The following is a 27,248-nucleotide window of genomic DNA, read 5'->3' as shown; positions in this document are numbered from 1 at the left end:
ACTTAGCTTACCCAATGGCAATTCTGTTTACTCACCGGAGAGTAATATTGAAATCAGATATTGCACTGCTGCATCAATTACTTATTTGCATCAGTACTTGTGTCTATATTTAATTTATTTGCTATTGAATTTGGACCATTTATGCTAAATAATGGCTGAAAAATAATGTTCATATATAATTACAGCAATTGCAATGACTGAAATATTTTTCATATTATGTGGATAGCCAGTTGTTGTTTTCTTCTGTATCATTGAAAGTAGTGAATTAAGAAAGGAAAATGCAGGAATTTCATCCAGCAATAAATCAGTGAATGTGACATATCAATACAGAATCTATTGTTTTGGCATTTGAGTGAATGGGTAGGACTGGTTGGGAGGAGGGTAGGGAGACTGATCTGTTATTGAAATAGTTTACGCTGGCTGACACAAAAAATTAGCAAATCTTTACAATGGGATATGACTGCTTTCTATTCTTTACAGTTGCTAAGGGTTTAAGGTTTGGAACTCTCAAATGTTATGATATATTTACATGTTATTTGAGCAATCTGAAATTTACACATTCTATGTACTCACTTATTTTCCTGTACATCAAATATTTATCCAATTTTCCCATTAAAGTTGTAATAATCCCTGCCTCAACTATTCTGTTGGGCAAGATATTCTTTTCCATCAACCCGATGCATAAATATTTTTTACTAGCCCTTGTTCTAATCTTGCAAGTGACAACTTTAAATTGATTCTCTTCATTGCGGACTGCACTATAAAAGTTATCGAAGGTTATTTTCACTGTGGAAAAAATGAAATCTCTACATAATTACTTTGTTCAGTAACAGAAATATTTTCAGTATCTGACATACCTTGTCATAACTATATCTTCTTCCTTAATGCCGTCCAGATGAAACTAATGTATACAGTGCATTCTATATGGTAATACTACCTACCTACAATGCTTGATGTGCATACAGCACATCTCTTTATTTACCAGACTGTTTATAACTCAAAATGCACAAGTCTTATTTTCATGCCATGATAATATACTTACAGGGAATAAACTATTTCTAGCTGTGGCCAGCTGGTAGCACTCTTCAATTATTCTCCAGGAACTTGAGCACAAAATTTTAGCTGATATGTTGATTCAGTACTGAGTGAGTACTAAATTGTTTGAGGTGCAACCTTTTCGATAAGATGTTGAACCTCCTGATGACTTGGGCACACTTGAGAAATTTCTTGAGTTTCTGTTGAGAAATATTTTGATCAATGCATATTGCTTAATCAACATTACAAACAGATTCATTGGTTATTATCATGTCGCTGTTTTGTGGATTTTGGTTCTGCATATTCCCACATTATAACATGACTATCACCGAAGTTCTCAATTATGTGTGTAGTATACTTCATCAAATCGTAAAGGTGCTACAGAAATCTTTCTATCTGAGCATTTGATTTCACTGTGCATCCACAAGTCATCATATGCTTCCATTGGTTCACTTTTTTTTTCCTGGCTTGCAGGTCTGTGTCCATTTTCTGTTTAAATCTTTATGTACTTTTGTATTCCACTTCACTATTTTCCTTGTGACGCATTTCAATGTCAATAACATATTGAGATTGTGTTCTTTGTGTAATTAAGCTGATAGAGACAATGGTATGATACACCATTTTAAGTACATATTGATAACAATATCTATTTACTCCATATCTATCAAAAGATTTGTAACCATCATGCTATATTTCCTCTTGTGTAATACCTTGTTGTTTTTAATATCATTGAATTGCATAACCTCCATCATTAATTAGTATAATTTCTTCACCAAATGTATATGGAAAAAATACAACTTGTCTTAAAATAAATTCTTTGTGGCTGACCTTGATTATATTACCAAAGGCCTGCTCATCTTTAAATCATTGGTTCTGAAGATTTGTTCATAATAAAGCATATTAAGCAAGTGATCAACGGTTTATGTTATCTGCTTTCTTGACTAATGGCATTGCAATTGCTACCAGCTAGTTTCATGATACAATTAACATAGTAAAGAAAGATTGGAAAAGTATGGCCAGACCTTTTACTAAGTTTCCTTCTCTGTTCCAAATGACTATATGCATACTATCTTGAATTCCGCTGATGCTTTCAAAACAGTTTTTTTTCCTCTTCATTATTTTGTAATAATTGTTCTCTGTCCTCTCGTACATCCAATCAGTTTCTCATTTTGTTCATAATTTGTAAGTATTTTATTTCCTTTGCCATGTTTTCTTTGTTGACTGGTTGTGTCTTTATTCCTGAGCAATTTTGTCCACATTTTTACAAATGATTTCAAGTTCATGTTTATAAAAATCCTTACCATTTACTTTGTCATCTTCCTCTCTGGCATTAATGTAAGTAATAAAATAGCATACATACTCAAAATCTTTGTTAACTCTGAATTGGATTAAATTATTTAAAATGGAAATGGCCCTTGCACAGTTATTCCTTTATATTTCCGAACTGTGAACTGTGTTGTCAGTGTAATATAAAACCTGAGATAAAAACAAAAGTTGCTGGAAACACACAGCATGTCAGGACATATGTTTGGAAAGGGAAAATACTATATATCACATTGGCGTTTAGAGTTATAGTCATGGAGTAATAGAGCAGGAACAGGCCCTTCAGCCAGCTACATGCTGATCACAGCATCCTCCTTGCTAATCCTAGTTGCCTACATTTGGCCTATAACCCTCCAAGCCTGTCACTTTCACATACCTATTGATAGGTCTCTAATATTGCAGTTGTACCAACTTTGACTACTTCCAATGGCAGCTCATTTCAGCTATTCACTATCCACTTGGTAAAGAAGTTACCTCTTGGGTCTTTTTTTTAAAATGTCTCCCCTCTTATCTTGTATCTGTGCCCTCATGTTTTGGACTTGCCAATCCTGGGGAAGAGACTCTGACAGTCCATCTTATCCATACCCTTAAAATTTTATTAACTTCTGTGAGATCATCTCTTGTTTCCCTGTGCTACAAGGAATAAAGATGCAGACTTCAGGAACAAAATTTCCAAACCACCCTCAGCCCTTTGCAAAATTATGGTTACTATACCCAAAATGCTCCCACATAGACAATTCATCTCTTTGCCTGGCTTCATTTTCTGAGATTAGATCTAGTACCACCCTTTCTCTAGTAGACTATCTACAGTATATACTGGTAAACTGTTTCCCCTCCCCCCCCATCCTGTTCCATTTCTCATGCCTCCTAATCTACCCAGTCATTCCTATACTCCCCCCAACACCAGTCACCCTTTTTCATCTCCTCCACTCACTCTATATGTCCATCACCTACCGAATCCTCCCACTGACCCCCTCCCCCATTATTGATCTTCTCTGCCCATCTTACTTCTTTGATTCCACGCTCCTCCTTCTTCTATCATCTTCAACCCTTTGCTGCTTCCATTTATCGTGTCCCAAAGTTGGTGCTATTCCAGCTCTCCCTTCTCCTATCAACCTGTCACTCCATCTCATCTGGATTGACTTATTACTTGCTAGTGCCACCTTTTTTGTACTCAATATCTCAAATCAGTCCAGCTGAGTTGTCTTGACTGTCAATTTCCCTCCATTGATACTGACTGACCAGCTGAATTCTGACTTTTTATCTGATGGTCTCTTTCATCAATATTGTAATTCTTCCTCTTCTTCCCCCTTTCACATTTGAATATTTTATGTCTCGGACTGCTCAGTTGCCAGTCCTGCCTCTCTTTCAACCATGTTTCTCAGACTTGTTCCTAAATGTTCATCAATGCTCTGAGTGTATCTGCTTTACTAGTCAAGTTCCTTGTATCAATAGAGCTTTATAACCTTCCTGTGTAACTTTAATACCCATGTCTGTTCCGCTTTCTGAACTGACTTAGTTGTTCTTCATACTTCATTCTCCAACTCTGCACCTACTCTGTTCCCCATTCTCCTTCTAGAGAAATTTGATCACACATCGCTAGAAGGATATTGGTCTTATTCTGATTCAAATGCAGTTTGAAATACTTGTACAAATCCCATCTTCTCCAGTAAAGGTCCCAATGATCTAAAAATTGAAAACTTTCACTCCTGCACCATCCATTCAGCCATGCACTAATCTAACCTGACCTTTCTTCTTATTCATTGCTGACTATCATGTGGCACTGGAAATAATCCATAAATTATAACTTCAGAGGTCCTGCTTTTTAATCTATGACCTAGCTCACTAAATTTGAAATTTTGGACCTCATCTTTCTTATTTTCATATATCATGTATGATGACTTCCAGATGTTTACCCAACCCTCCTTCCCCCCTCCCCCCCCCACCGGCCTCCACATCTATTTTGAGATTCTCTGACATGGCACCAGACCCCTTCTTTCCTTAACTTCTTCCCTTAACTTCTTCATTGATATTTAAAGGGATCAACTAACAACCTCAATTTATAAGTCCACTGATTCCAGGAGCAATCAAGTTCCTTCATTTCCCTCTTCTGAATATGGCAAAGTCTGGCTTAGAGATTTCCTTCATGGATTCTTCTCCTTTGTAATCAACAAGATTCTTAAAAAGGTCCATTTCATTGCCAAGACTTCAGCTTTCACTCCTTTTTCCTCCTCCCAGAAACACTGTCTGATTCTGTTTTTAATTTCAATCCCATCAGTTCCTATATTCATTTCACTCCAATTTTGATCTCCCCTTGGCTTTTGCCATTATTCTAATGAAGCTGAAAGTATTCCTGGAAAACAACAGTTCACTGTTCACTAGACACCATATAACCTTCCAAATACTATTAAGTTGAACAACTTCAAATATCGAGATTACTATTTCCGTTTACATGTCTTCTAGACTGATAGTCTGTTCACGTATAGAAGCAATATGTTTGAAATCTGAACAAGACCAGAAAATCTGGAAATACTCAGCAGATCAGAGTACCTCTATGTAGAAAAGTGGAATTAATATTTCAGGCTGATATCTGAAAATTTGACTTGCTGTTTAATACTGTGGATTCCAGTTAATTAGGTCATCAGTTCATTGGGGCAGTCACTTATTTGGAGACTGTTGCAGAAGCTTGTAAATAGCGTCAATCGTGTGCACTTGTATGACTATTTAATACTGCACCATGCTTGGAGCAAGCAGTTTTTAAATGGTGTCAGTTGTATATATTTGTGTTAAAAAAAAAAATCAGTGATTTTTGTCACGGATAGTTGGTGAGAAATAAGCAGTAGACATTCAGAACTTTTTTGCTGCCTGCAGTTTCAAGCATTTAGGTTTGGAGATGCCAGAAATGGCTGGGAGTGAAAATGAAACAATTTCATTACTTCAACAAGTTAGGAACTATAAAGAATTTGAAAGCATTGACAATAATCTTGAGAGTTACAATGAAAACGAACATTTGGAGGATGCAGTCGTCGAAAGCTTTGTATGAAGCCCGTCTATTATCTGCACTAGGAGCCTACGCTGATTTTGTTCATTTACAGTCAATCGTAAGAACACAGCATTGTACACTGGATAAATTCCTCAATTGATAACTAATAGGAACTACAGTTTTATAGGACTGTAGTAATATTGTTAGTGTTCCAATTTGTTGTGTATTTCATTTAAATGCATAATTTATTAATCAGTTAAATGACAGTTTGTATCTTTTTATGCGTTTTTAACTATTTCCATAAATCTTAAGCTAATTGGGGTAGCTACTTAATTAGGCCAATATTTACTGTTCCTGATGTGCCCCAATCAATTGGAATCCATTGTGTTTGATTTTATTTTGGATATTGCAGCATTTGCAGAATTTTTACTTTTGTGATAACTTGCCACTTTAACTTTAGTTAATTTTCCAGATGTGTTCCTTAATATTATCTAATTAAATTTGTTTACATGTCAGACTGATCTTTTTTACTAAATTGTAAATAATACTCAGCATCATGCAAACATATAGGAAGAATATCTAGCTTTAAAGAGGGAACTGCATTACTCTGTACCCATACTTTATTCTCTAGACCAACTTTGGCTAAATAATATGATTATTTTAGACATTTATCTCCTATTTGTGCAAATAGTATGGAAGTTGTTATGCATTTGCACTTTTATCCAATTTTTGACTATCATGGGTTTGGTAAGATTTTTGTGTTAACATTCAAACTATTATTGTAATATAAATGCTTCTCAAGCTAGAGTTATTGCGGAGGTTCCAGTACATGGATCCTCTCCTTTGAGTGCCTTACTACGATCTCCATCTGTCTTTGCTCCACTGACTTCCTATTTCATGGGAAGATAAACAAGAGATCTGTTTGCTACCCCATGTAATAATGATCCTTTACTGTTGGTCATTCCCCCATTTCAGACACTTTCACAACTAACAATTACTCAAAGAAATGGGGAAAAAAGCTTAAATTATAATGAGCTATGGAACATATTGTAAAGTACCTTGAAAAGATTTAGATACCCTGATTGAGTAGGAAGATGGATGTATATTAAAATAATCACTAAAGAATATGTGGGAAGAGGAGAGTTTTTTGTAGGAAGAGGAGGCATAAACCAAATGGCACAGCTGTAAAAAGGTTGCAAAATCAAATAGATTTAAGTGTCTCTCTGTTCCGAACAAACCTTCACCATTGTGTCTTATTCATTATAAACCATCATCTCTTGGTCTCCACCCTATCATAATTCCTTCCTTTGTTCTTTACACCACTCCCTTTTCATATGAGATTAACCAAGCTCGACCCTTACTCCTTTGAGTACAGAAAATCAACTGTGACTTCAGTCAGCCATTTAAGATAGAGATAAGAAAAATTCTATCACCATATTATGGTGAAATTTTTGGAATTCTATCCACGTAAGGGTTGTGAGATTCATTGGTTAAGATTATGTAAGAAATAGATCAATAGACCAATAGCTCAGTAGAATATATATTGAATGAATGGATATAGGCTCATTCAGTCAGAGTTGATCAAGGATTTTGCATCCTAGCTGTCTAGTTACGCAAATCTGTGCAGTACAATATGGCGAGCAAGTTGTTGCCCATGTAGCAAGCTCCCCACTTCCACATATCCAATGAACCCAAAGGAATGGTGTAGACTGATACAGTTTATTACCAGCAGCATTGCAGGGGTTGCCAGTCAACATTGAACTCAGCGTAAACTGCCTTGGGGGCTCCAGCTCCAGAATATTCTCACAGGTTTTACCTGCGAAGCCTTCCCCATAAGTGGGTGTAGCTGCAAGGCAATGGGGGTTTGTGATCGGAGATTTCATTCTGCTAGATGAGCAGCTCTGGTAAGTGTGAGGTGGTTCATTTTGGTAGGTCAAATATGATAGCAGAATATAGTATTAATAGTAAGACTCTTGGCAGTGCGCAGGATCAAAGGGATCTTGGGGTCCAAGTCCATAGGAACTGTGCAGGTTGACTCTGTGGTTAAGAAGGCGTATGGTGCATTGCCGTTCATCAACCGTGGGATTGAGTTTAAGAGCTGAGAGGTAATGTTACAGCTATATAGGGCCCTGGTCAGACCCCACTTGGAGTACTGTGCTTAGTTCTGGTCATCTCACTGCAGGAAGGATGTGGAAACTATAGAAAGGGTGCAGAGGAGACTTACAAGGATGTTGCTTGGATTGGAGAGCATGCCTTATGTGAATAGGTTGAGTGAACTTGGCCTTTTCTCCTTGCAGCGGCAGAGGATGAGAGGTGACCTGATAGAGGTGTATAAGATGATGAGAGGCATTGATTGAGTGGATAATCAGAGGCTTTTTCCCAGGGCTGAAATGGCTAACATGAGAGGGCACAGTTTTAAGATGCTTGGAAGTAGGTATAGAGGAGATGTCGGGGGCAAGTTTTTCACGCAGTGAGTGGTAAGTGCTTGAAATGGGCTGCCAGCAACAGTGGTGGATGCGGATACGATAGGGTCTTTTAAGAGACTCCTGGATAGGTACATGGAGCTTAGAAAAATAGAGGGCTATTGGTAACTCTAGGTAATTTCTAAAGTAAATGCATGTTCGGCACAGCATTGTGGGCTGGAGGGCCTGTATTGTGCTGTGGGTTTTCTGTGTTTCTATGTTTCTGTTAGCCAACCACGGCTAACAAGCCCCATTTGCCGAAGCAACTGGCTTTAAGGCACTAGTAACCCACCTTTGCCCTTTCTCCTATCAGTAGAAATGGTTCATCTAGGCTTACTCGCTAAGCCATATGTGAAGGCCAGGAGCTGGACTTGGTTGTCAGAGGCTTTTTGAGGTGCATGCCATTGGGAGCATTTAATAGGTAGTGGGAGCTTATCCCCATTACCACCCCTGGCTATAACAACATTAAGGAACCAGGATACAGTATAGGAATTAGTGCAAAAATGGTGTTGAAATAGAAGATCATCTTATGTTGTTATTAGATAGTGAGGCAAGTGTGAGACGCAAATGACCTACTGTTGCTACCGCTTATGTTCTTAAAATATGCCTGATTTCTAATTTTTCCTAGTTCAAATGATAGATTATCAGCCTCAAATATCTTCTTTCACCAATGATGTTTTCAAATCTGCTGAATATTTACAGCACTTTCTGTATGTTACTTCAGATTTCCTGTATCTATAATCTATTGCTTCTGGAGATCTTGGTGCATATGTACATAGTCTGCTGAAAGTATCTAAACTGGTTGAAAAATTATTTCAAAAACATACAATATCTTAGATTGCATAAATATGGGCAAAGAGTACAAGAACAAAGAAGTTAACCAAAAAAAAAAAAAAATGGCTTGGCCACACTTTATATATTGCAACCAGTCCAGTGCACCACACACTAGTAACAACGGGCTTTGGTAAGGGGACAAAATATATTGACATAAAGATTCCATGGACGGAAAAAACTTGAGTTATTCTCATAAAAGATGGAACTGCAAGAAGATCTATTAGAAGTACTCAAGATCATGTAGGGACTGACCACAATAGATGGGGAGAAACTATTTCATTTGGTGAAGAAATCAACAGCTAGGAGATACAGAATGAGGATGAATGGCAAAAAGAATCAGAAGTGACACAAGGGGAAGTGATTCTAGACAGCTAGTAGTTTTATGTGTGGAATGCTCTGCTAGAGTAGTAATGAAAGTAAATTCAGTTGCAGTTGTCAAGAAAAACCTGGATAAGAGTATGAAAATAAAGAATTTGCAGAGTAGTGAATGGGACACGACAGGATGTGGGACTAGCTGAATCAATCTAACATAGAGCCTGTGCTGACTTGAGAGGCTGAATGGCCTTCTTTCATGCTTGACTACACTGATTCCTTGTTTCAGAATTTCACCTTCAGGATTTTTCTTCTAGATTACCTTTAGATTAGAGTTTCTTGAGAGACTATAATTTATGGAAACTGTCATGGTCCGGATCGGGGTCCCTTTAAATTTGCCTTGTTAATGTTACAATCCGGACTGTGGATTCCCTGTTTTCCCGTGTCCTTCGACTTTGGTGATTAGAGGCAATTAACACTCGGCTAAACCGGTAGCTTATAGTCTCTGGCTTTCAGCAGTTCGGGGCGGGAGCGTCTGCAAAGTCTGCAAAGTCACGGCGTGCCAATGTCACCTGGCCGGAGCAAGCCTTGTCTCCGCCCGAAGCGAGTGCCGGTAATTCGCCTTTCCTCACCGGAGCAACCCTGTCCAGTTACCTCGCTGAAGTGAGCCTGCAAAGTTTACTCATCAAGGTGGGTCCGTCAGTTAACCAGCCAGAGGGAATCAAGAACCGCTGTCTTCTGTTCCCGGGCCGAGTCGAGAGCTCGCCACTACCCGGAGGTTCCAAGTCAAGTCCTGGCTCTGGGCGGCGTTCAAGTACCATGTCAAGTCCTGGCCCTGGTGGCATTCAAGTACCATGTCAAGTCCTGGCCCTGGCAGCGTTCAAGTACCATGTCAAGTCCTGGCCCTGGTGGCATTCAAGTACCATGTCAGGTCCTGGCCCTGGCGGCATTCAAGTACCATGTCAAATCCTGGCCCTGGCGGCTTCCCAGTTCTGAGTCAAGTCCTGGCCCTGGCGGTCTGTGATTCCTGTCCTACCCCCTTGTCTGAATCCCTTCTCTGCCCCTCTAGCCCTCGTCTGTAGCTCCCGCCTGCACTTCGGTCTACTTCCATCACTGGCGCTAGATAGGTACTGTCTGGTGTTCATTCGTGTTGGTCTTGTCTTGTCCTCGCCTCCATGGGGTAAGTCTGGCTGTCTTGCCGTTGCCCCGCGGGGAGTCATGTCTTGTCTTGTCTTGTCCTCGCCTCTGTGGGGTAAGTCTGGCCGTCTTGCCGTTGCCCCGCGGGGAGTCATGTCTTGTCTTGTCTTGTCCTCGCCTCCGTGGGGTAAGTCTGGCCGTCTTGCCATTGCCCTGCGGGGGGGTCATGTTCTGTCTTGTCTTGTCTTCGCCTCCGTGGGGTAAGTCAGGCCGTCTTGCCGTTGCCCCGCGGAGGGTCATGAGTCCCGGCCCTACGTCCTGTACCCAAGGAGGGGTCCCGGCTCTCTGTTCTGTGTGCGAGTCCCGGCCCTATGTCCTGTACCCAAGGAGGGGTCCCGGCTCTCTGTTTTGTGTATGTATCCACGGTTCCATGTACCTGCTCCCCGAGACCGAGGCTCTGGGTTCCCAGGTTCCTCCTCTCCCGAGCCCATGTCATGTCCATGCCTGGTTCTGGGATCCGAGCCCGAGGCAAGACCCAGGTACTGGGTCCTTGCCCAGTCTCGGGCTCGGAGTCCATACCCTAGCCTCTTCATGTCTCCTCTAGTTCTGGGAGCTGATTCCGAGTCCAAGCCCAGACCCTTAGTCCCAGCCTAGTCGTAGTCCTGAGTCCTTGTCCAGTTCGCTATTTCCTGCTCCTGCCTTGCTGTCCTGGTATTGAACAATAAACTAAATCTAAGTAACCTCACAAGATGTGTCTTGCATTTGGGTCCACCCTTGCTCCCAATTCCCCGCCATTGTGACAGAGACATGGGGAATTCTAGAGATTTGTACTTCCATAGAATCATAGAAATGTACAGCATGGAAATGGATCTTTTGACTCTACTTGTCAGTGCTGAGATGCCTCTCCCACTGTGTGCTTTCCACAGGAATCACACCCTCCATGATTCTCTTGTCCATTCAACCCTCCCCACTAATCTCCTTCTTGGCACTTATCCCTGCAAATAGCAAAAATGCTACAAGCTACTTATTCACCTTCTCCCCCACCTCCGTTCAGGGCCCCAGACAGTCCTTCCTGGTGAGGCAACACTCCACCTGCAATTCTTTTGGGATTATCTACAGTACCCAGTGCTCCCTGTGCTGCCTCTACATTGTGAGATCCAACGTAGTTTGGGAGACTGCTTGATCGAGCACCTCCGCTCCATCTGCAAAAAGTAAAATTTCCAGTGGTCAACCATTTTAATTCTTATCCCCGATCCTGTTCTGACATGTCAGTCCATGGCCTCCTCTTCTGTGACAATGAAGCCTCTTTCAGGTTAGAGGAGTAACACTTCATGCTCCATCTAGGTAGCCTCCAACCTGAAGGCATGAACATCAATTTCTCCAACTAATGGTAATTTTTTTATCTTTACTCCTCTCTCTTCTTCCATTCCCCACCCTAGCCACTTACTTCTTCTTTTCACCTGCCTGTCACCTCTGCCTGGTGTCCATCCTCCTTCCCTTTCTCCCATGGTACCTTATCCTCTCCTATCAGATTCTTTCTTCAGCCCTCTACCCTCTTCCCCACCCACCTGGCTTCACCTATCACCTTCTAGCTTGTCCTCCTTCCTCTCCCCTAACTTCTTATTCTGGCATCTTTCCCCTTCCTTTCCAGTCTCGATGAAGGGTCTTGGCCCAAAATGTCACCTGTTTATTCATTTCCATAGAGGCTGCCTGAACTGCTGAGACCCTCCAGCATTTTGTGTGTGTCATAGAGAAGTACAGCACGGAAACAGGCCCTTTGGTCCATCTAATCCATGCTTACTCCCATCGACCTGCACAGTGAGACCATAACCCTCCAGACCCCCACTGTCCATGTACCCATCCAAACTTCTCTTAAGCGTTGAAATTGAGCTCACATGCAGCACTTGTGCTGGCATCTCATTCCACAATTTCATGATGCCCTGAGTGAAGAAATTTCCCAACATGATCCCCTCAAACTTCTCACCTTTCATCCTCAACACATGACCTCTGGTTGTCCTCCCACCCAACCTCAGTGGAAAAAAACCTGCTTGCATTTACCCTAACTATACCCCTCATAATTTTGTATACCTCTGTCAAATCTCCTCTCAATCTTCTATGTTCTAAAGAATACACTCCTAACCTATTCAATCTTTCCTTATAACTCAGGTCGTTCAGACCCAGTAACATCCTTGTAAATTTTTTCTGTACTCTTTCAACCTTGTTTACATATTTTCTGCAGGTAGCTAATCAAAACTGCACACAATACTCAAAAATACGCCTCAACTTCAACATGACATCCCATCTCCTGTCCTCAATACATTGATTTATGAAGGTCAATGTGCCAAAAGCTTTATGACCCTATCGACCTGCGATACCAGTTTCAATTAATTATGGACCTGTATTCTCAGATCCCTTTGTTCTACCACACTCCTCAGTGCCCTACCGTTCCTTGTGTAAGACCTACCCTGGCTGGTCCTACCGAAGTATAAAACCTTGCACTTGTCTGCATTAAATTCCATCTGCCATTCTTTCAGCTGATGCAGAACTCTCTGCAAACCATGATAGCCTTCTTCACTGTCCACTACACCCCAGTCTTGGTGTCATCCACAAATTTGCTGATCCAGTTTACCACATTATCATTCAGATCATTGATACAGATGACATACAACATGTCTGTCTATGCTAATTTCTTCTTCCTGCATTTGGCTCATTCTGTTCCTTTCCTATCATGTGTCAATCCAAGTGCTTTTAAAATCCTGTAATTGTACCTGCCTTTTCCATCTCCTTTGACAGCTTGTTCCATACAATCACCACTGGCTGTGTGGAAAAATTTGACCCTTATATGTCTTTCAAATATTTCCCTTCTCACCAATGTTATAGAGTTTTGATGGTATAGTAAAGCAGTGAGGAAGGCTATGAAAGCTTGCAGCGGGATCTGGAGCAGCTGAAAAATGGCAGATGGAATTCGCTTATTTATTTTATTTAGAGATACAGCATGGAACAGGCCCTTCTGGCCCAATGAGCCAGGCTGCCCAGCAACTCACCTATTTAACACTAGCCTCATCACAAGTCATTCTACAATGACCAATTAACCTACTAACATCTTTAGACTGTTGGATGAAACTAGACCACCTGCAAGAAACCCACATAGTCACTGGGAAAACATACAAACTCCTTAAAGATGGTGCTGGACACTCCAAACTCTGATTTCCTGAGCTGTAATAGGGTTGTGCTAACTGCTATGCTACCTTGGTACCCCATTTAAATGCAGATAAGTATGAGGTGTTGCACTTTGGGTGGTCAAACCAGGGTAGAGTTTACACAGTGCATTGTAGGGTACTGAAGAATGCAATAGAACAGAAGGATCTGGGAATACAGATCCGTAATTTCTTGAAAGTGACATCACAGGTAGATAGAGTATTAAGGAGAGCTTTTGCCATATTGACCTTCATGAATCAAAGTATTGAGTGCAGGAGTTGGGATGTTATGTTAGAGATTTGGAGAAGAATTTCCAAGTTGTATACTTTGATAATAAATGAACTTTTAATATTTGAGATGTATAAGATGTTGATGAGGACTAATTTGGAGTATTGTGTGCAGTTTTGCTCACTCACCTTCAGGAAAGATATCAATAAGATTGAAAGAGTGCAGAGAATGTTGGTGGAACTTGAGGACCTGAGTAATAGGGAAAGATTGAATAAGTTAGGACTTTTATTTCCTGGAGCTTAAGAGAATGAGAGGAGATTTGATGTAGGGTATAGAAAATTACGAGGGTTATAGATAGGGTAAATGCAAATAGGCTTTTTCTGTTGAGGTTGGGTGAGAGGGCAACTGAAGGTCAAAGGTTAAGAGTGAAAGCTGAAATATTTAAGGGACAGCTGAGGCGCAACCACTTCATTCAGATGGTGGTGTGAGTGTGGAATGAGCTGCAAGTTGATGTGATGGATGCATGTTCAATTGCAACATTTTTGAGAAGTTTGAATAAGTACAAGGATGGGAGGGGTATGGATGAGTGCGCCAGTGAGACCAAATGTACTGAAAGGCCTATTTCTGTGCTAAGGTGGTGTGTGTGTGTGTGTGTGTGTGTGTGTGTGTGTGTGTATAAAAAGTTCCAGCATTGATCACTCTGTTGTGGTCTTATGGTCTTACCATTGATTACAGACAGCCTTTCTTCTATCATCATGCTAGTTTTCAACCCAGTTTGCTAAAATACCTTAAACCCCATGTGCTGTAACTTTCTGGACATGCCAATCATGCAGGCTCTTGACAAAAATCTTGCTATAATCCATGTCCACTACACCTGCCACCTTGCCTTCATCAATTTTCTTAGCCACTGTCTCACAAGAATTTCAAACTTGTGAAGCAAAATTTCCCAGCTACAAAAGCATGCAAATTCCTCCTAATCAATCCATGTTTTTTTTTCAATATATCAGAAATCCTATCCCTCAGAATTTTTTTCCATTTGTTTCTCTCTTACTGACTTAAATTTTGCTGGCCTAGAGTTTCCTGGCTTACTGTCCTTATTTAATATGGAAACAATATTAGCTGCCCTCTAGTCTTCTTGTACTTCATGATGATGTAAACAGAGCCCCAACAGTCTCTTTTTATTGCTTCCCATATATCCTGAGATAGATTTCATCATCTGTAAACAGAGAGTGGCAATTGCATGCAAACACATCTAGTCGTTATGTAATTGAAGTTTGTGGCTAGTAGGTGGCACTGTGATGACAGTTTTTGAAGTATGTCATCTGGTGAGCCATCTTGTGTATGCACTCACTGGACAATCACTGTGGCAATTTAATATTGTCACAAAAAATTGCTTGATAAACTTTGATCTACCTAATTATCTGATGATAAGCAAATGGCAACCATTTATCTTTTATTCTTGACAATACAAATTTCATAAATAGTTTTGAAAGGAAAGGATATATACACTTAAACATACATGGTAAATATTTAATGAATAATAATCTAGAGTATTATTCATTATTGTAAAGGTATTGTTGAAAAGTAATCAACAAGAACCTGCAGGCTAAGTTAAGGTAAGATATAGGCTATTACAATAATGACAAATAATAACGTATGTAGGAATTGATGCAGGAATTTTTAAAATGAAAATGTAAGGGTAACTTTGTAAGACTGATAGATAAATGATCAATATTCCCCCAACGCTTTGTTTGATTCTGACAAGCATGAATCAAGAAATAATGTTAAACTATAATAATAATGCATTCAAAATCACTTAGAAACCCATACCCCCCCTTTCCTTTTACCAATATGGAAAATGTTTTAAGACTGGTGTAAATAACTATATTCTCAAGGATATAACAAGACAGCTACATTAGAAATTGTTATTGTATAGACATATGAAATCTTAAAGTTGTTACTAATCATGAGTTCTCAAAAGTCAAGATGCTGTTTTTTTTATATCTGCTATATATGTACTTTAATGTCATTGTGTTTTTTTGTGGAATTTTAATACTGTCATTTGTATAGGTTCCATGCAGTGACAGAACCACATGTAGATGTCAGTTGATGACAGACTGGTTCTCCACACTAAAAGCATGGAGTATGATTTATTTAGTACCTATGCAAAGAATGAAGTGCTATGTGAGGAGTGATATTCCCAATCATTTTAACATCTGAAAACATTATTGACTAGCTGGACCCAGATAATGTTCTTGGACATAAGATCGTGTTACTATGGATGAAATATGATATGGAGACATTGGAAACAGAAGAACACAGTCTTTAAAATATTTTTAAGACTGTGGTTCATGAGGTATTTTTCCTCCAAATCACTGAATTTAAGGTGGTTGAAATATGCCTTGTAATGATTTAGCAAATCATTGTGATCTTGTAGCTGTGTAAAATGTGTAAATGTCAATGGTATCAACAGTGCTAATGATTAGAATTTTTTTAACAATTTTGGAAAAGTTTATTTTTCTGATCATTGAACTATAAGTAATAACACAATATTAAAGTTCAGTGGATTGTAAAGCTAATTCCCCAAATACTGGTTAAGGATAACAAAATTCAGTATTATAAAACAGGGTGTCAATTATTCAGGCACAATGAACATTATTGTAAAGGTAAACCTGATGGAACATCACCCCCTAAAACTTTTCTTTTAGATGCAAGCCAACCTGCTATAATGGGTGAATATTTAGAAAGCTTGCTAATTAAAACAAAACTTTAAAGTATATTTATTTGTTAATGACCTTTAACCAAATACTGTGTAATTAATTATTAATATTTGAGTGTTTATTGAAGTAAATCGCTTGTGTTTTTTTACATTTGTAAATTGTCTGGACAGTCAATTAATATTAAACTTCCCAAACTTGCATACCGGTTGTACAAACATTAGTAATTCATCACATGTTAATAGTAGGCGTATTGCCAGTATTTTAGCGCCAGATCTGTTCAAGAGTGCAAAAACAAAGAGCTTTATGTGCTTTAATGATTGGCCGGGTTTCTGTGTAGTTCTTATCTTTGGTGTTTCCCTTTTGTTGGCTGGAGTGTCTTTGCTCTAGTCGATCGCCGAAAGCCTGAACCGCGCGGTTCGGTTTCTCGGGGTTTGACAAACTCCCATACTACCATGGTGAAGATGGAGGAAGTGGCTGCTGGATTAGCAGCGTTTCACATCCAACGTTCGCCTCTGTGCAATATTAAAGCGAAGGTGATGGATTTGATTGATCGTAGCCTATTACTGAGGTAATCACAAGGCTTGTTTCTGCATCACTCAAAAAAGTGAATCAGATCAATTTGATACAGCGAAGATTTAAAAAAAATAAGTACCTGCACATACACCGTAAAGACCTAATGACTTGTTGCAGCTCTTAACAAATCCTGCCGTGGCTCGAGTAATACCAAGATATTGTTGATAGTAATCGCATCCATAACTTCATGCACGCACTGTTTTTAGGAATCATTGTATAGTAAATAGAAATGCGTTGGGAAACTAGCGTGTGAATTATTTGCATTGTCACCCTTCACACCTTGCCTAATTTGGATTGATACTGTCATTGCCGAATGGAAACCTTTCGTAATCATCGGCATTTGATTTTTTTACACATGCCATGGAAAGAGAATATTTTTGTCACTGCCATTTAAACAATATTGTTAACTCGTCCGCAATCTTTAAAAAAAGTCGATTCCCCCCCTCTCGCTCTCTCACACAACTCTGTATCTTTCTCTCTCTCTCTCTCTCTCTCTCTCTCTCTCTCTCTCTCTCTCTCTCTCTCTCTCTCTCTCTCTCTCTCTCTCTCTCTCTCTCTCTCTCTCTCCCTCTCTCTCCCTCTCTCTCTCTCTCTCTCTCTCTTCTCTCTCTCTCTCTCTCTCTCTCTCTCTCCTCCTCCCTCCCTCCCTCCCTCCCTCCCTCCCTCCCTCCCCCCCCCCTCTCTCTCTCTCCCCCCCTCCCCCTCTCCCTCTGACTGATTCCTTAGGAACCGGTGTATCAAGTTTTTTTAAAATTGCATTGTCGAGGCACTGACCTCTTTCTCTCCTGTACGTTAACATTCCTGACATTTTTTCCAACACCCATCCCATCCCCTTACACGTTTATCCTGAACACGAGTAAGAAACTGACAGTCGATTGATTTTGACGCTTCTCGTTCGATCTGTAGGCTAGAAAGGTGGAGTGTTTTAACCATTTTTGTTGGTGGGACTTTTCTTCCTGTTTGTTGCAATGTGCCCGACGCTAGTTTCAGCTTTCAGAAGAACTGGGTTGGATTCATATTATTTGTTGTATGTGTGTGTTAATAGTCGTATTAGAATAAGTGTATAAGTCGCTTCTATACAGATATTACTTTGTTTTGTTCTACTGTGTTTTTTTTATGTTGGCTGGTTCAGGTCGTAGGTAGCGTAGTGTTATTTTTTTCCCCGGGTACTGGAAATTAGACTGTAAATAGTATTCTCTGACTCTGGCAAAAAGAGGAACATAGAATTTGCAGGGAAGTAATTGGAGGCAAGTGGAGAAATGATCTTATTCCAGTAAGTAACGCGACTTTCCTGTCGTCATGCCTAAAAATATTTTGAGATCAATAGAAATAGATTCTTCCAATAATTTGCAGCAGAACTCCCTGTGTCGTATCCTTCCTGAGATTAGTCTTTTTTTGTCCTGAAGAAATCTCGCTTTTTGTGGACTCTGAGGACAGATGTAAAGACTATTGATGCACTAGGCATCAAGAATTGCTTCGTCTCCTGATTCATTTTCAGTACATTAGTTTTGTAGACCTGGAATGGTTTGTACATGCACAAGCCTAGATTTAGTGGTATATGCACAGATATAGCAATGAGATAAGAGAGTTTGAGCTATTTTTGTTATAAATTAATGTCATTATATGTTTAATTTGCAGTAACGGGTTAAATGAATTATAGTAACTGAAAAAAAAAGTTAAGATACCTTTTATTATGTATGACAAAATTTCACAATGACTTGTCACCAGGAACTAGACAGCAACCTATCTTGTAAGACTAAAGAAATGTTAGTTCAACTATATTCTTTGAAACTTCTAGTTCACCACTCTGCAGGTTTTTGAGAAAGAGTGCAGTTACCTCATGTATCTTTGTAAATTAATTGTAGGTAATTATCATAATCTTTGACTGAATGTGACAGTAACAAAACCCGAAAAAAAGCTATTGTAATTTACTACTGATGTAAATTGTTGTTGTTTCTGTTAGTTAAATAAGCTAGCAATAAAAAAATTCTTTCTAGAAATTATGGTTATATAGTACACAAAAAGTATAGCATAGAGATGAATGTTCTTTGATCACAGGTGTCTTTTAATTACCGTTAGTACTTTGAAGTAACAGATAAGACATCAGCAATGACAATTTCTGGCAATTTTTCTTACAGCACTGCACTTTGAATATGGAAACAGAGGCTACTGATGGCCCTATCACTGGTCGTGGTGAGTTGAAAACTGAAAATTGATATTTTTCATCCTTACGTTGTAAACCTTCTTTACAGTAACAAAGTAGATAATGTTTCACTGTGTTCAGTTAATGTGCTGCTAATTGAAATCTGTTGCGTTTCTACATTAATAACAGTGAAAGGAAGTGAACTGTTTAGAATACTTTTAATGCAAGTATTAGATTACTAAAGAAGAAAGCAAGTTTTCATTGTGGCTAGAGATTGATTGTTGAAATCAATTCCTCTTGCAAGAATAGTAAATATTGTAGAAGGAGAGTTACTTATTGGAACATTACTGTTTTGTAATGGTTAACCTTTTCATTGGAACAGGTAGTGATGACTTTTGTCCCAAGATGGACCATTCAAGGATAATGATTCCAACCACAAGCACACCCAATGGCCAATACAGCTCTCTGAGTCACATGACAAATGGTAAGTATCTTTTACTAGTTTCTGGTCTGTACTGACTTAGTTCTACGAACCTGCTGGCTATGTTACCACAGCACAAAATATAGGACTTGCTGGCTATGTTACCACAGCACAAAATATAGGACTCGACTCTAACCAGAAGCCTGGCAAAGGCTACTTAATATCGGTGCATATGAATCTACTTGGTACTTTAAATTATGGAATGTATGGGTTTGGAAATTTATGCCTATCCTTACCAGGTAAGACTGATTTTAATTTAGTTTAGAAAATATTTTATGTTAGTATGAGGTTTCTGTTGTGAAAAATAATTTGTTCCTTTAATTATTGATTAATTTTTCAGTTTTCTAAGAATTTCAAAATTTTGATTACAAACAGAAGTACATAAAATATACAAATCGTTGCACTTGAAATGATTTTCATTAGTCTTTATACACTTTATATATTTTCTGCTCTTGCTCCCACATTACTGTAAACCAAATTAATGTCCTTTATAGTAATTAGTAATCAATTCAGAAGTAATTTTGATTAGTAGATGTGTTTTTCTGTTCATCAGAATACTGGATTCAGGGAATATGCCTGGCTCTTCAAGAAGTGTCCTGTTGTTGTAAATATTGCTAAATGATGTAAACTTTGCCAATAGACTTGCTGGCTATATTACTTGTCAAAGACATTTCTTCATATACTGAAGAGTTGCTGCGATAGTTTTGAACAAAATTAAGTGCAGATTGCTTCATCTAGTTTACCATATAACCAGGTGTTTCTTACTACTGATATAAAATACATTCAGTTATTCACATGTATGACAAAATGTATATCTAAAGGTAGAAACTGTTGTTTTATTAAATATAAAGTGGTTTCTAAAATTGATAAATCCAGAAAAATACTCTCTCACTTAAAGCATATAATTGATGTTCAACTCTGTTGATCATTTAATTATAAAATATATAGGTAATGTGAGGGAAAGTCATGTAGATGTGTTTTAGACCACTCAAAATTACGTTCTGGTTAATATTCTTGTGATTCCTTTACACTTCTACCTCACTTTTAAGAGCCATTTATTTCTCTCAGGGTAAGATGAAAACTTAGTGGAAAGTATAGCATATGAGAAAAGGAGTAGATTCTAATTATTGAAGGGCCATTACCATTCATTGCTGGCAGCCATTGTATGTTTAGACATGGCCTTGAACAAAAGTGGAATGGAGAAAAATGTTGATTTTGAAATATATTAGAAATTTACAAGATCTGTTTAAAAATGCTAATTGACCTTTTATATCTTCACCTAGTAATGAGATGCCTTTTCTTTTAATCATATTGCAACTTGTTTGGGGTTAGTATAGGGAGAAACAAAGCTTTTAGGGATGAAATATTTAAAGAATGTGGAGATCCCTGTTTTCCCTGCTGTTCATGCTTTCTTAAGAAAAGTAATCTTAATTTATCATCTTTTATGGCATTTTCTTAAGACAGACTTCCCAGTGTAACTCATTATCTATTTTCCCTAAGTCTCATGAACAAAATGTGGTGCCATATTTCTACCACAGGTGCCAGAACAGAGAGAATCACGAATGAAATGTGATTTTGCTGAAAATGTGATAGTGTTGTCTATTATTTACATTGATTCACGATTACTGTCCATGGAGTTAGGGTTGGGAGTAGCAATAAGTGTGGTACTACACAGTGCAACATATATGTGTAGTGGTGGTGGGTAGTAAGGGTGCTGGAATCTGGCCTCAAAAATTATCCCTTTTTATCTACTGCGTAAGATGACACTTTTGGCTCAAGGCCAAGTATTATTGGAAGAGTGAGGACAGTGCAGACAGGACTGGCAACAAGTTTTCTACAGGAATGGGGTGGAAGAAAGTAGGTTTGTCTCAGTCTTGCAGCTTTTGTCAAAACAACAGTGTTTAACCATTCGATCGCCATTTTTTAACAATCACAGATCTCCAAAGATTCTGTGAACAGTGTATACTTCTGTACAAATGAGGTCAATCTTTGTAAAAACTTAGGTTATATTTTGGTTTAACTAAAGCTTTATGGCATTTTAACATATAAATTTGATTAGTTTCTTCAAATTACTTTTTAAAATCTTGCATGTTACTTGAAACAATAAATTTGAGGAAAAAGGCTTCAACTTTAGTCAGTATGGCAGTTAAAATCTAACCTGCTTCAAGATGTTTACTTAATAAAATAAAAATTTCTGTACTCTCCATTTATTGTACAGTATTTTTGGGTATGTAACTTGCGTTCATCAAGCTGAATTCACAATTTTGGTGCCATAGCACTTACAGTCTATGAAGCACTATTTGAAGTATAGACATTAGAGCAGGAGTAGGCCGTCTGGCTGATTCAGCCTGCTCCACCATTCAGTAAAATCATGGCTGATCTGGCTGAGGACTCAGCTCCACCTATGTGCCATTTCTTCATTACCCTTTCTTACCCTGCTATGCAAAAACCTATCAACTGCATCTTAAGTATATATATATTAGGATTAGTGTGCAATTTGTGTAAGGCAGGTTTTCACAAATGGTAATTTTCATGGATCCTTGATCATCTGGTCCATCAATGATGTTAATGAGATATATTTTTTTTTCTCAAATTAAAGTTTGATTGCATCTTTTATACCCACCCAAGATGGAAGGTGTGGCCTTGATTTAATATCACAACCTAATGGTGCTGAGGATGCAGATACATCAATATCCAAAAATCAATAAGCAGTTTAATGTTTCAAGTGGGGATTTTTTTTGTACCAGCACAAGGTATCTTTTTCAAACATTTAAAATACTTCTTTATCTTAATTTGAGATAACATTGCCAATTCTGGATTAATTTTTATCCAAATTGTTAATATCTTGTCTCTTTTATATATTGATGGACATTGTTTATTTCTGTCATATTCTATATTTATTTTAAACTTTTGATATTCACATGTTTGCTTTTATGAATACTTTAATGATGGTGAACACCTAGAAAAGGGAAAGAATTAGATTAAATCAGAAATATAAAGCCATAAGTTTATAAGCCGTGAAAGTGTATTCTAAAATGGCACTGAACAAGGGATTCCGTCCAAATTATGTTAGTAGTGTGCACTGTTTATGTATGCTTATTGTGCAAGCATATATAAATGCTGTAGAGGAATCACTCACAATGTACTTTTTCCATTTGCACGCATTAAGCATGAGTAATTTCAGGAATCTTGTGCACCTGCTGAAACTGATCAAAGCGAACTGAATCACATCTGTACCAGTTAAAGGGAAGGTGACAGCTAAATTTATCCACTATTTGAAACTACTCTTTGACTTAGTCAATACTTGAAGCAGTCATGCTTTTGTAGGTATTAAGGTGGGAACAATGTTTTGTTAATACAAATGAGAAAAATTGTAACAATCCAGATCTCAGGACTCTCAGATCAGGTGGAAGAAGGTAACCAACTATTTCTTCCACCAGAAATAAAGCTCTGGTGGAAAAAAAATTAACTATATTAATAAATATATGTAATGATAGCTTTGGATTTGGTTCTGATATCATAATGGTTTGAGACCTCAAAAGTTTAGGTGACCTCTGGGATTTAACGTGAGAGGGGTAAGGTTTAAAAGGGAAATCAGGATCAGTGCTATTTTAACTGCACCAAATTCCATCTGCCAGCAGTACTGTGTTCATATGTTTACCACTCTTCCAATATTAATACTTTGTATGTATAATCTCCTACCTTATACATACAGCTATTTTACCATGGCAGACATGTTGTATACACACACTGTGATATGCTCATAAATAAGCATATTATGATGAGGAGAGCATTTTTTTTCTCTCACTTGAAAATATTGAACTGATCTACCAGCATTTTGTAAGGCAAAGATTGATTAGGGATAGTCAGTGTAGTTTACTTGTTGGGAAATGCTGTCTCACCAATTCAATTGAGTTCTTGAAGATGTGACAAAGATGATTGATGAGGGCAGGCTGTGAATGTTGTCTATGTGTATTTTTGCAATGGCTTTCACAAGATCCCTCATGGTAGGCTAGTCTTGATCTCATGGGATCTAGGGTGAGCTGGCCAATTGGCTACAAAATTGTCTTGGTGGAAAATGTCAGAGGATGAAAGTGGAAGGTTGCTTTTCACATTGGAGGCATGTGACCAGTGGTACGCCATGGGGATCAGTGCTAGGTCCACTGTTTGTCCTGATTTTCTCCAAATAGGAGGGCCTGAAGTATAAGGAAAGAAATTCTGGATGGGTTGGGACATAGGAGGCTGAGAGGTTTATAAAATCATGAAAGGAATGGGAAAGATGAATGGCCACAAGGTTCCCAGGGTAGGAAGCTCTAAAACTAGAGAACAGAGGCTTAGGGGGAGAGGAGAAAGCTTTGAAAGGGACCAGAGGGAAAAGATTTAGAAAGGAACTGATAAATAAAATTTTCACACAGAGGGTGGTAGGTATATGAAATGAGCTGCCTGAGGAAGCTGTACAGGTAGGTACAACATTTAAAACATATTTAGGCAGGCACATGGACAGGAAATGTTTAGAGAGATATGGGCCAAACTCTGACAACTGTGACTAGCTTCAGTAGACATTTTGGTAGGTATGGACACCCTGGGCCAAAGGAGCTGTTTCCGTGACAACTTGATTCTATCCTACTCGCACGCTCAATAATTTGGAGGACAGAGTTCATGTGCTTGATTGCTACAGGACCAGTGACCTTCAAGGATGGTATGATTATACTATCTAGTTCTCTTCCTTACATTTTACATGCTCTCTATCCTGGAAGCATCTCCATTCCATGATATCCAGACAGTTCAACCATGCTTTCTTTTTTGCTTTCCCCCCTGTGATCCTACTATTGTGACTTCTTCACTTCACACATACAGGAAATATCACTTGTAATTGCCCCCAGTGGCAATTCCATAAGAATTAGATTAGGTAAAAGACGATGTTACGTTAGTACATCTTCCTTGCTTTCACTAGCTCAGAATAAGCAATTCACAAAAAATAAAGGGCGATTTAAAAGCATAATATGTTTTAATATGGTAAGTATACAAACACAAGTGTACCTTAGTCAGATCAAGAGCAATTAACGGCTGGAGAGGAAGTTACGCCATTTTAGCTCGAAAGGTCTTCATTGAAGGCCATGCCATTGCAGCTGTAGATGAAGAGTAATGGCCATCCTTGTTCAGATACTTGAGGTATTGTCTTGCTCATCCAGTAAACTGTGTGAAATGTTATAGATTGTGTGGAGTTCATTTTCAGTCTTTCCTGGATCCTGCAGTTTTTCATTAGTGATATGTCAAAACCTTTGTAGCTGATGTTAGACCTTGAAGACTGAAGTCAAAGCGTTAATTGCTCCAAATGCAGCAGCCACCTTTTATGTGAATGCTGAACTGGAAGGGGGACCAAGGGCACAACAAGATCCAGTATTGTTTCCTTCAGCCAATTGTGAGGCCAGATAATAACACATCTGAGAAGTGTGACATTGGGCCCATAGATATAAAGCTATTGTTCTTGCATTGGTAGTTTTCGTTCTCCCACCATTTCTCCTCTGACAATCCCACATTGCTGTACACAGTAGCCAGCTAAGGCAGCGTCCGTTATTAAGGACTTCCAGCACCCAGGGCATGTCCTTTTCTCACTGTTACCATCAGGTTGGAGGTACAGAAGCCTGAAGGCACACACTCAGCGATTCAGGAACAGCTTCTTCCCCTCTGCCATCCGATTCCTAAATGGACATTGAACCCTTGGACACTACCTCACTTTTTTTAATATATATTTTTTCCGTTGTTTGCATGATTTTTAATCTATTCAATTGATTTATTTGTTGTTATTTTATTTTTTCTTCTATATTATGTATTGCATTGAACTGCCACTGCTAAGTTAAATTCCATAACACATGCCAGTGATAATAAACCTGATTCTGATTCTGATTCTGATTAAACCAGAATTTTCATAACAAGACTGTCCAGTTTAAAGTCAGAACATTTGGGCCTAGGACTAATTCCTCTACTATATAAAAATATATATCTATTAATTTAGATAGAACCTTCCTGATCTGCTACCATATCTGTGGTGAACGAAATCCAACATGCTATTTTGAGGACAGCCCTACGGTGCAGGCAGGATGAGCAAGTATACCAGAAAGGGATGATTTATTTCTAAGTAAGAATGATACGGGATTTGGAATCCATCTGGTTGTGTAAAAATGCAAATCTGATTGCTGCGCTTGACTTACAAAGTGGTAAAGGTCATAGGGTAGAATATTTAATGAATTGCCTCCTTTCAGGTGGAAAACACATGGCAAGCTTTGCTTCAGTGATGGACTGCAGTGAAATGTCATCTGGAAAATGCAAAGGACATTATTATCCTGAGTGAGCCTGCATTAATCAATGCATGTGGAGAGCATTTTTCAGTGCCTTGAGAGCGACACAGATAGGAAGAATAGAACATTGCTCAGCATTTTTAGCGATGAAGGGAAATTGTTCAGCAATTTCTATTTTTAGCTCTCTGGATAGCAGAATGGTTTTGCAGGTATAGGAGTCAACATCTCATTGTAGGACATCAGTCTTCAGTTTGTTGATACAGGCACAGTAATTAAGTGTCTGATTAAGAGAATATTTTTGGTTACTGTCAATCTCCAGGATGTTTCTATTGGACTTTGGGCAGTGCTGAATGTCAAAAGGAAATAATGAGACTTCCATAACACTGAAGATCATTGACAGGAATAGGTGAAATGGTAACCCGTCAAATAAGATTCTTTGTAAGCACATACAGGTCAGACAGCATCTGTGGGAAAGATTAAGCACTTAGCATTTCAGGCCAAGATTCTTCATCAAGACAATAAAATTATATGTCTTAACCTGGTGAGACTTCATCTTGAACATTGTGTACAGGTCTGAGTATCCTACCAAAGCAAGGATACAGTTGTGGTTGAGGAAAAAGTGCAGAGGTTAACCAAATTAATTTCTGGGAGGTTGTGTTTGGAGAAGAGATTAAACAGACTAAGCCTGCGTTTTCTTTGGGTGGATGAGAGTATTCATTGAAACAGAAAATCCTCAAAGGGTTTGAAAGAATAGTTGCAAAACTAATATTTGCCTTGATAGGGTTGTCTGGAACAAAGAGTCACGGTCTTATTAAAAGTGAGAGGCTATGTAGGGCAGAGATGAGGAGAAATTTCTTCATCTATAAAATGATGAATCTTTGGAATTTACTACCAAGGAGATCTGTAGAGGTGTGGTTCCTTGCTATAGTTTTTAGATACTAAGGGAATACAGAGATACAGTGCAGAAAAGTGATGTTTAATGTAAAAGATTGGCTGTGATTTCATAGGATGGCAGACCAATCCCAAGAGGCCAAATAATGTATTCTTGCTCCTGTTTCTTATATTTTTAATTGAACTACCTCTCAACTCGTACTGTGATCTAGTGGAGAGGGTTTTATCATGAAGTAAGTTCATGAGGTTCCTCATAGCTCTGGTTTCTTTTGCCTTCTCATTCGGATGTACAGTGGGCAAGGTCTGTGTTATGATTATAGTTGGATTAGGTATGATAATATGGCATAAGACCCTCTGTGGAGAGCGTTTCAGCATGCCACAAAATGGTTTTGTCAGCAAAATATCTTTGTAAAGACCCCTGTAATACTCTTTTCACAATGCTTCTAGTGCTCTTACCATTGTAATAGTCTTTTCAGGGGTTTTATATAGGTGGTCTTATGCTATTTGTATGTACAGGGAATGATGAATCTTGCATTGTGTGCAGTGTTCTGGGTTCATTTAAGAATGTATATAAAAATGGGAGATCTGAACGAAAGTAGGTTATTCAGCCTTTTCTGTCCACTATCTAG

At 38.6% G+C, this 27,248-nt stretch overlaps 1 protein-coding gene across 14 annotated transcripts in view; it reads left to right on the top strand.

Moving 5' to 3' along the window:
* The window catches only part of ikzf2 (IKAROS family zinc finger 2), a 152,322-nt gene that overhangs the window by 61,005 nt on the left and 64,069 nt on the right, over positions 1–27,248 (top strand). For 3 of the 14 annotated variants that reach the window (XM_072261223.1, XM_072261232.1, XM_072261217.1), the window contains exons 1-3: positions 16,654–16,765; positions 18,944–18,998; positions 19,331–19,432. In XM_072261223.1, coding sequence (XP_072117324.1) covers positions 16,685–16,765; positions 18,944–18,998; positions 19,331–19,432 — 238 coding nt within the window. In that variant the 5' untranslated portion in view covers positions 16,654–16,684. The other 11 variants (XM_072261226.1, XM_072261221.1, XM_072261220.1 and 8 more) reach the window with 10 other exon arrangements.

The sequence above is a fragment of the Mobula birostris genome, chromosome 6 (assembly GCF_030028105.1).
Source record: "Mobula birostris isolate sMobBir1 chromosome 6, sMobBir1.hap1, whole genome shotgun sequence".
In the NCBI taxonomy this organism is placed as follows: Eukaryota; Metazoa; Chordata; class Chondrichthyes; order Myliobatiformes; family Myliobatidae; genus Mobula; species Mobula birostris.
This window is presented reverse-complemented; position numbering and strand designations above follow the sequence as displayed.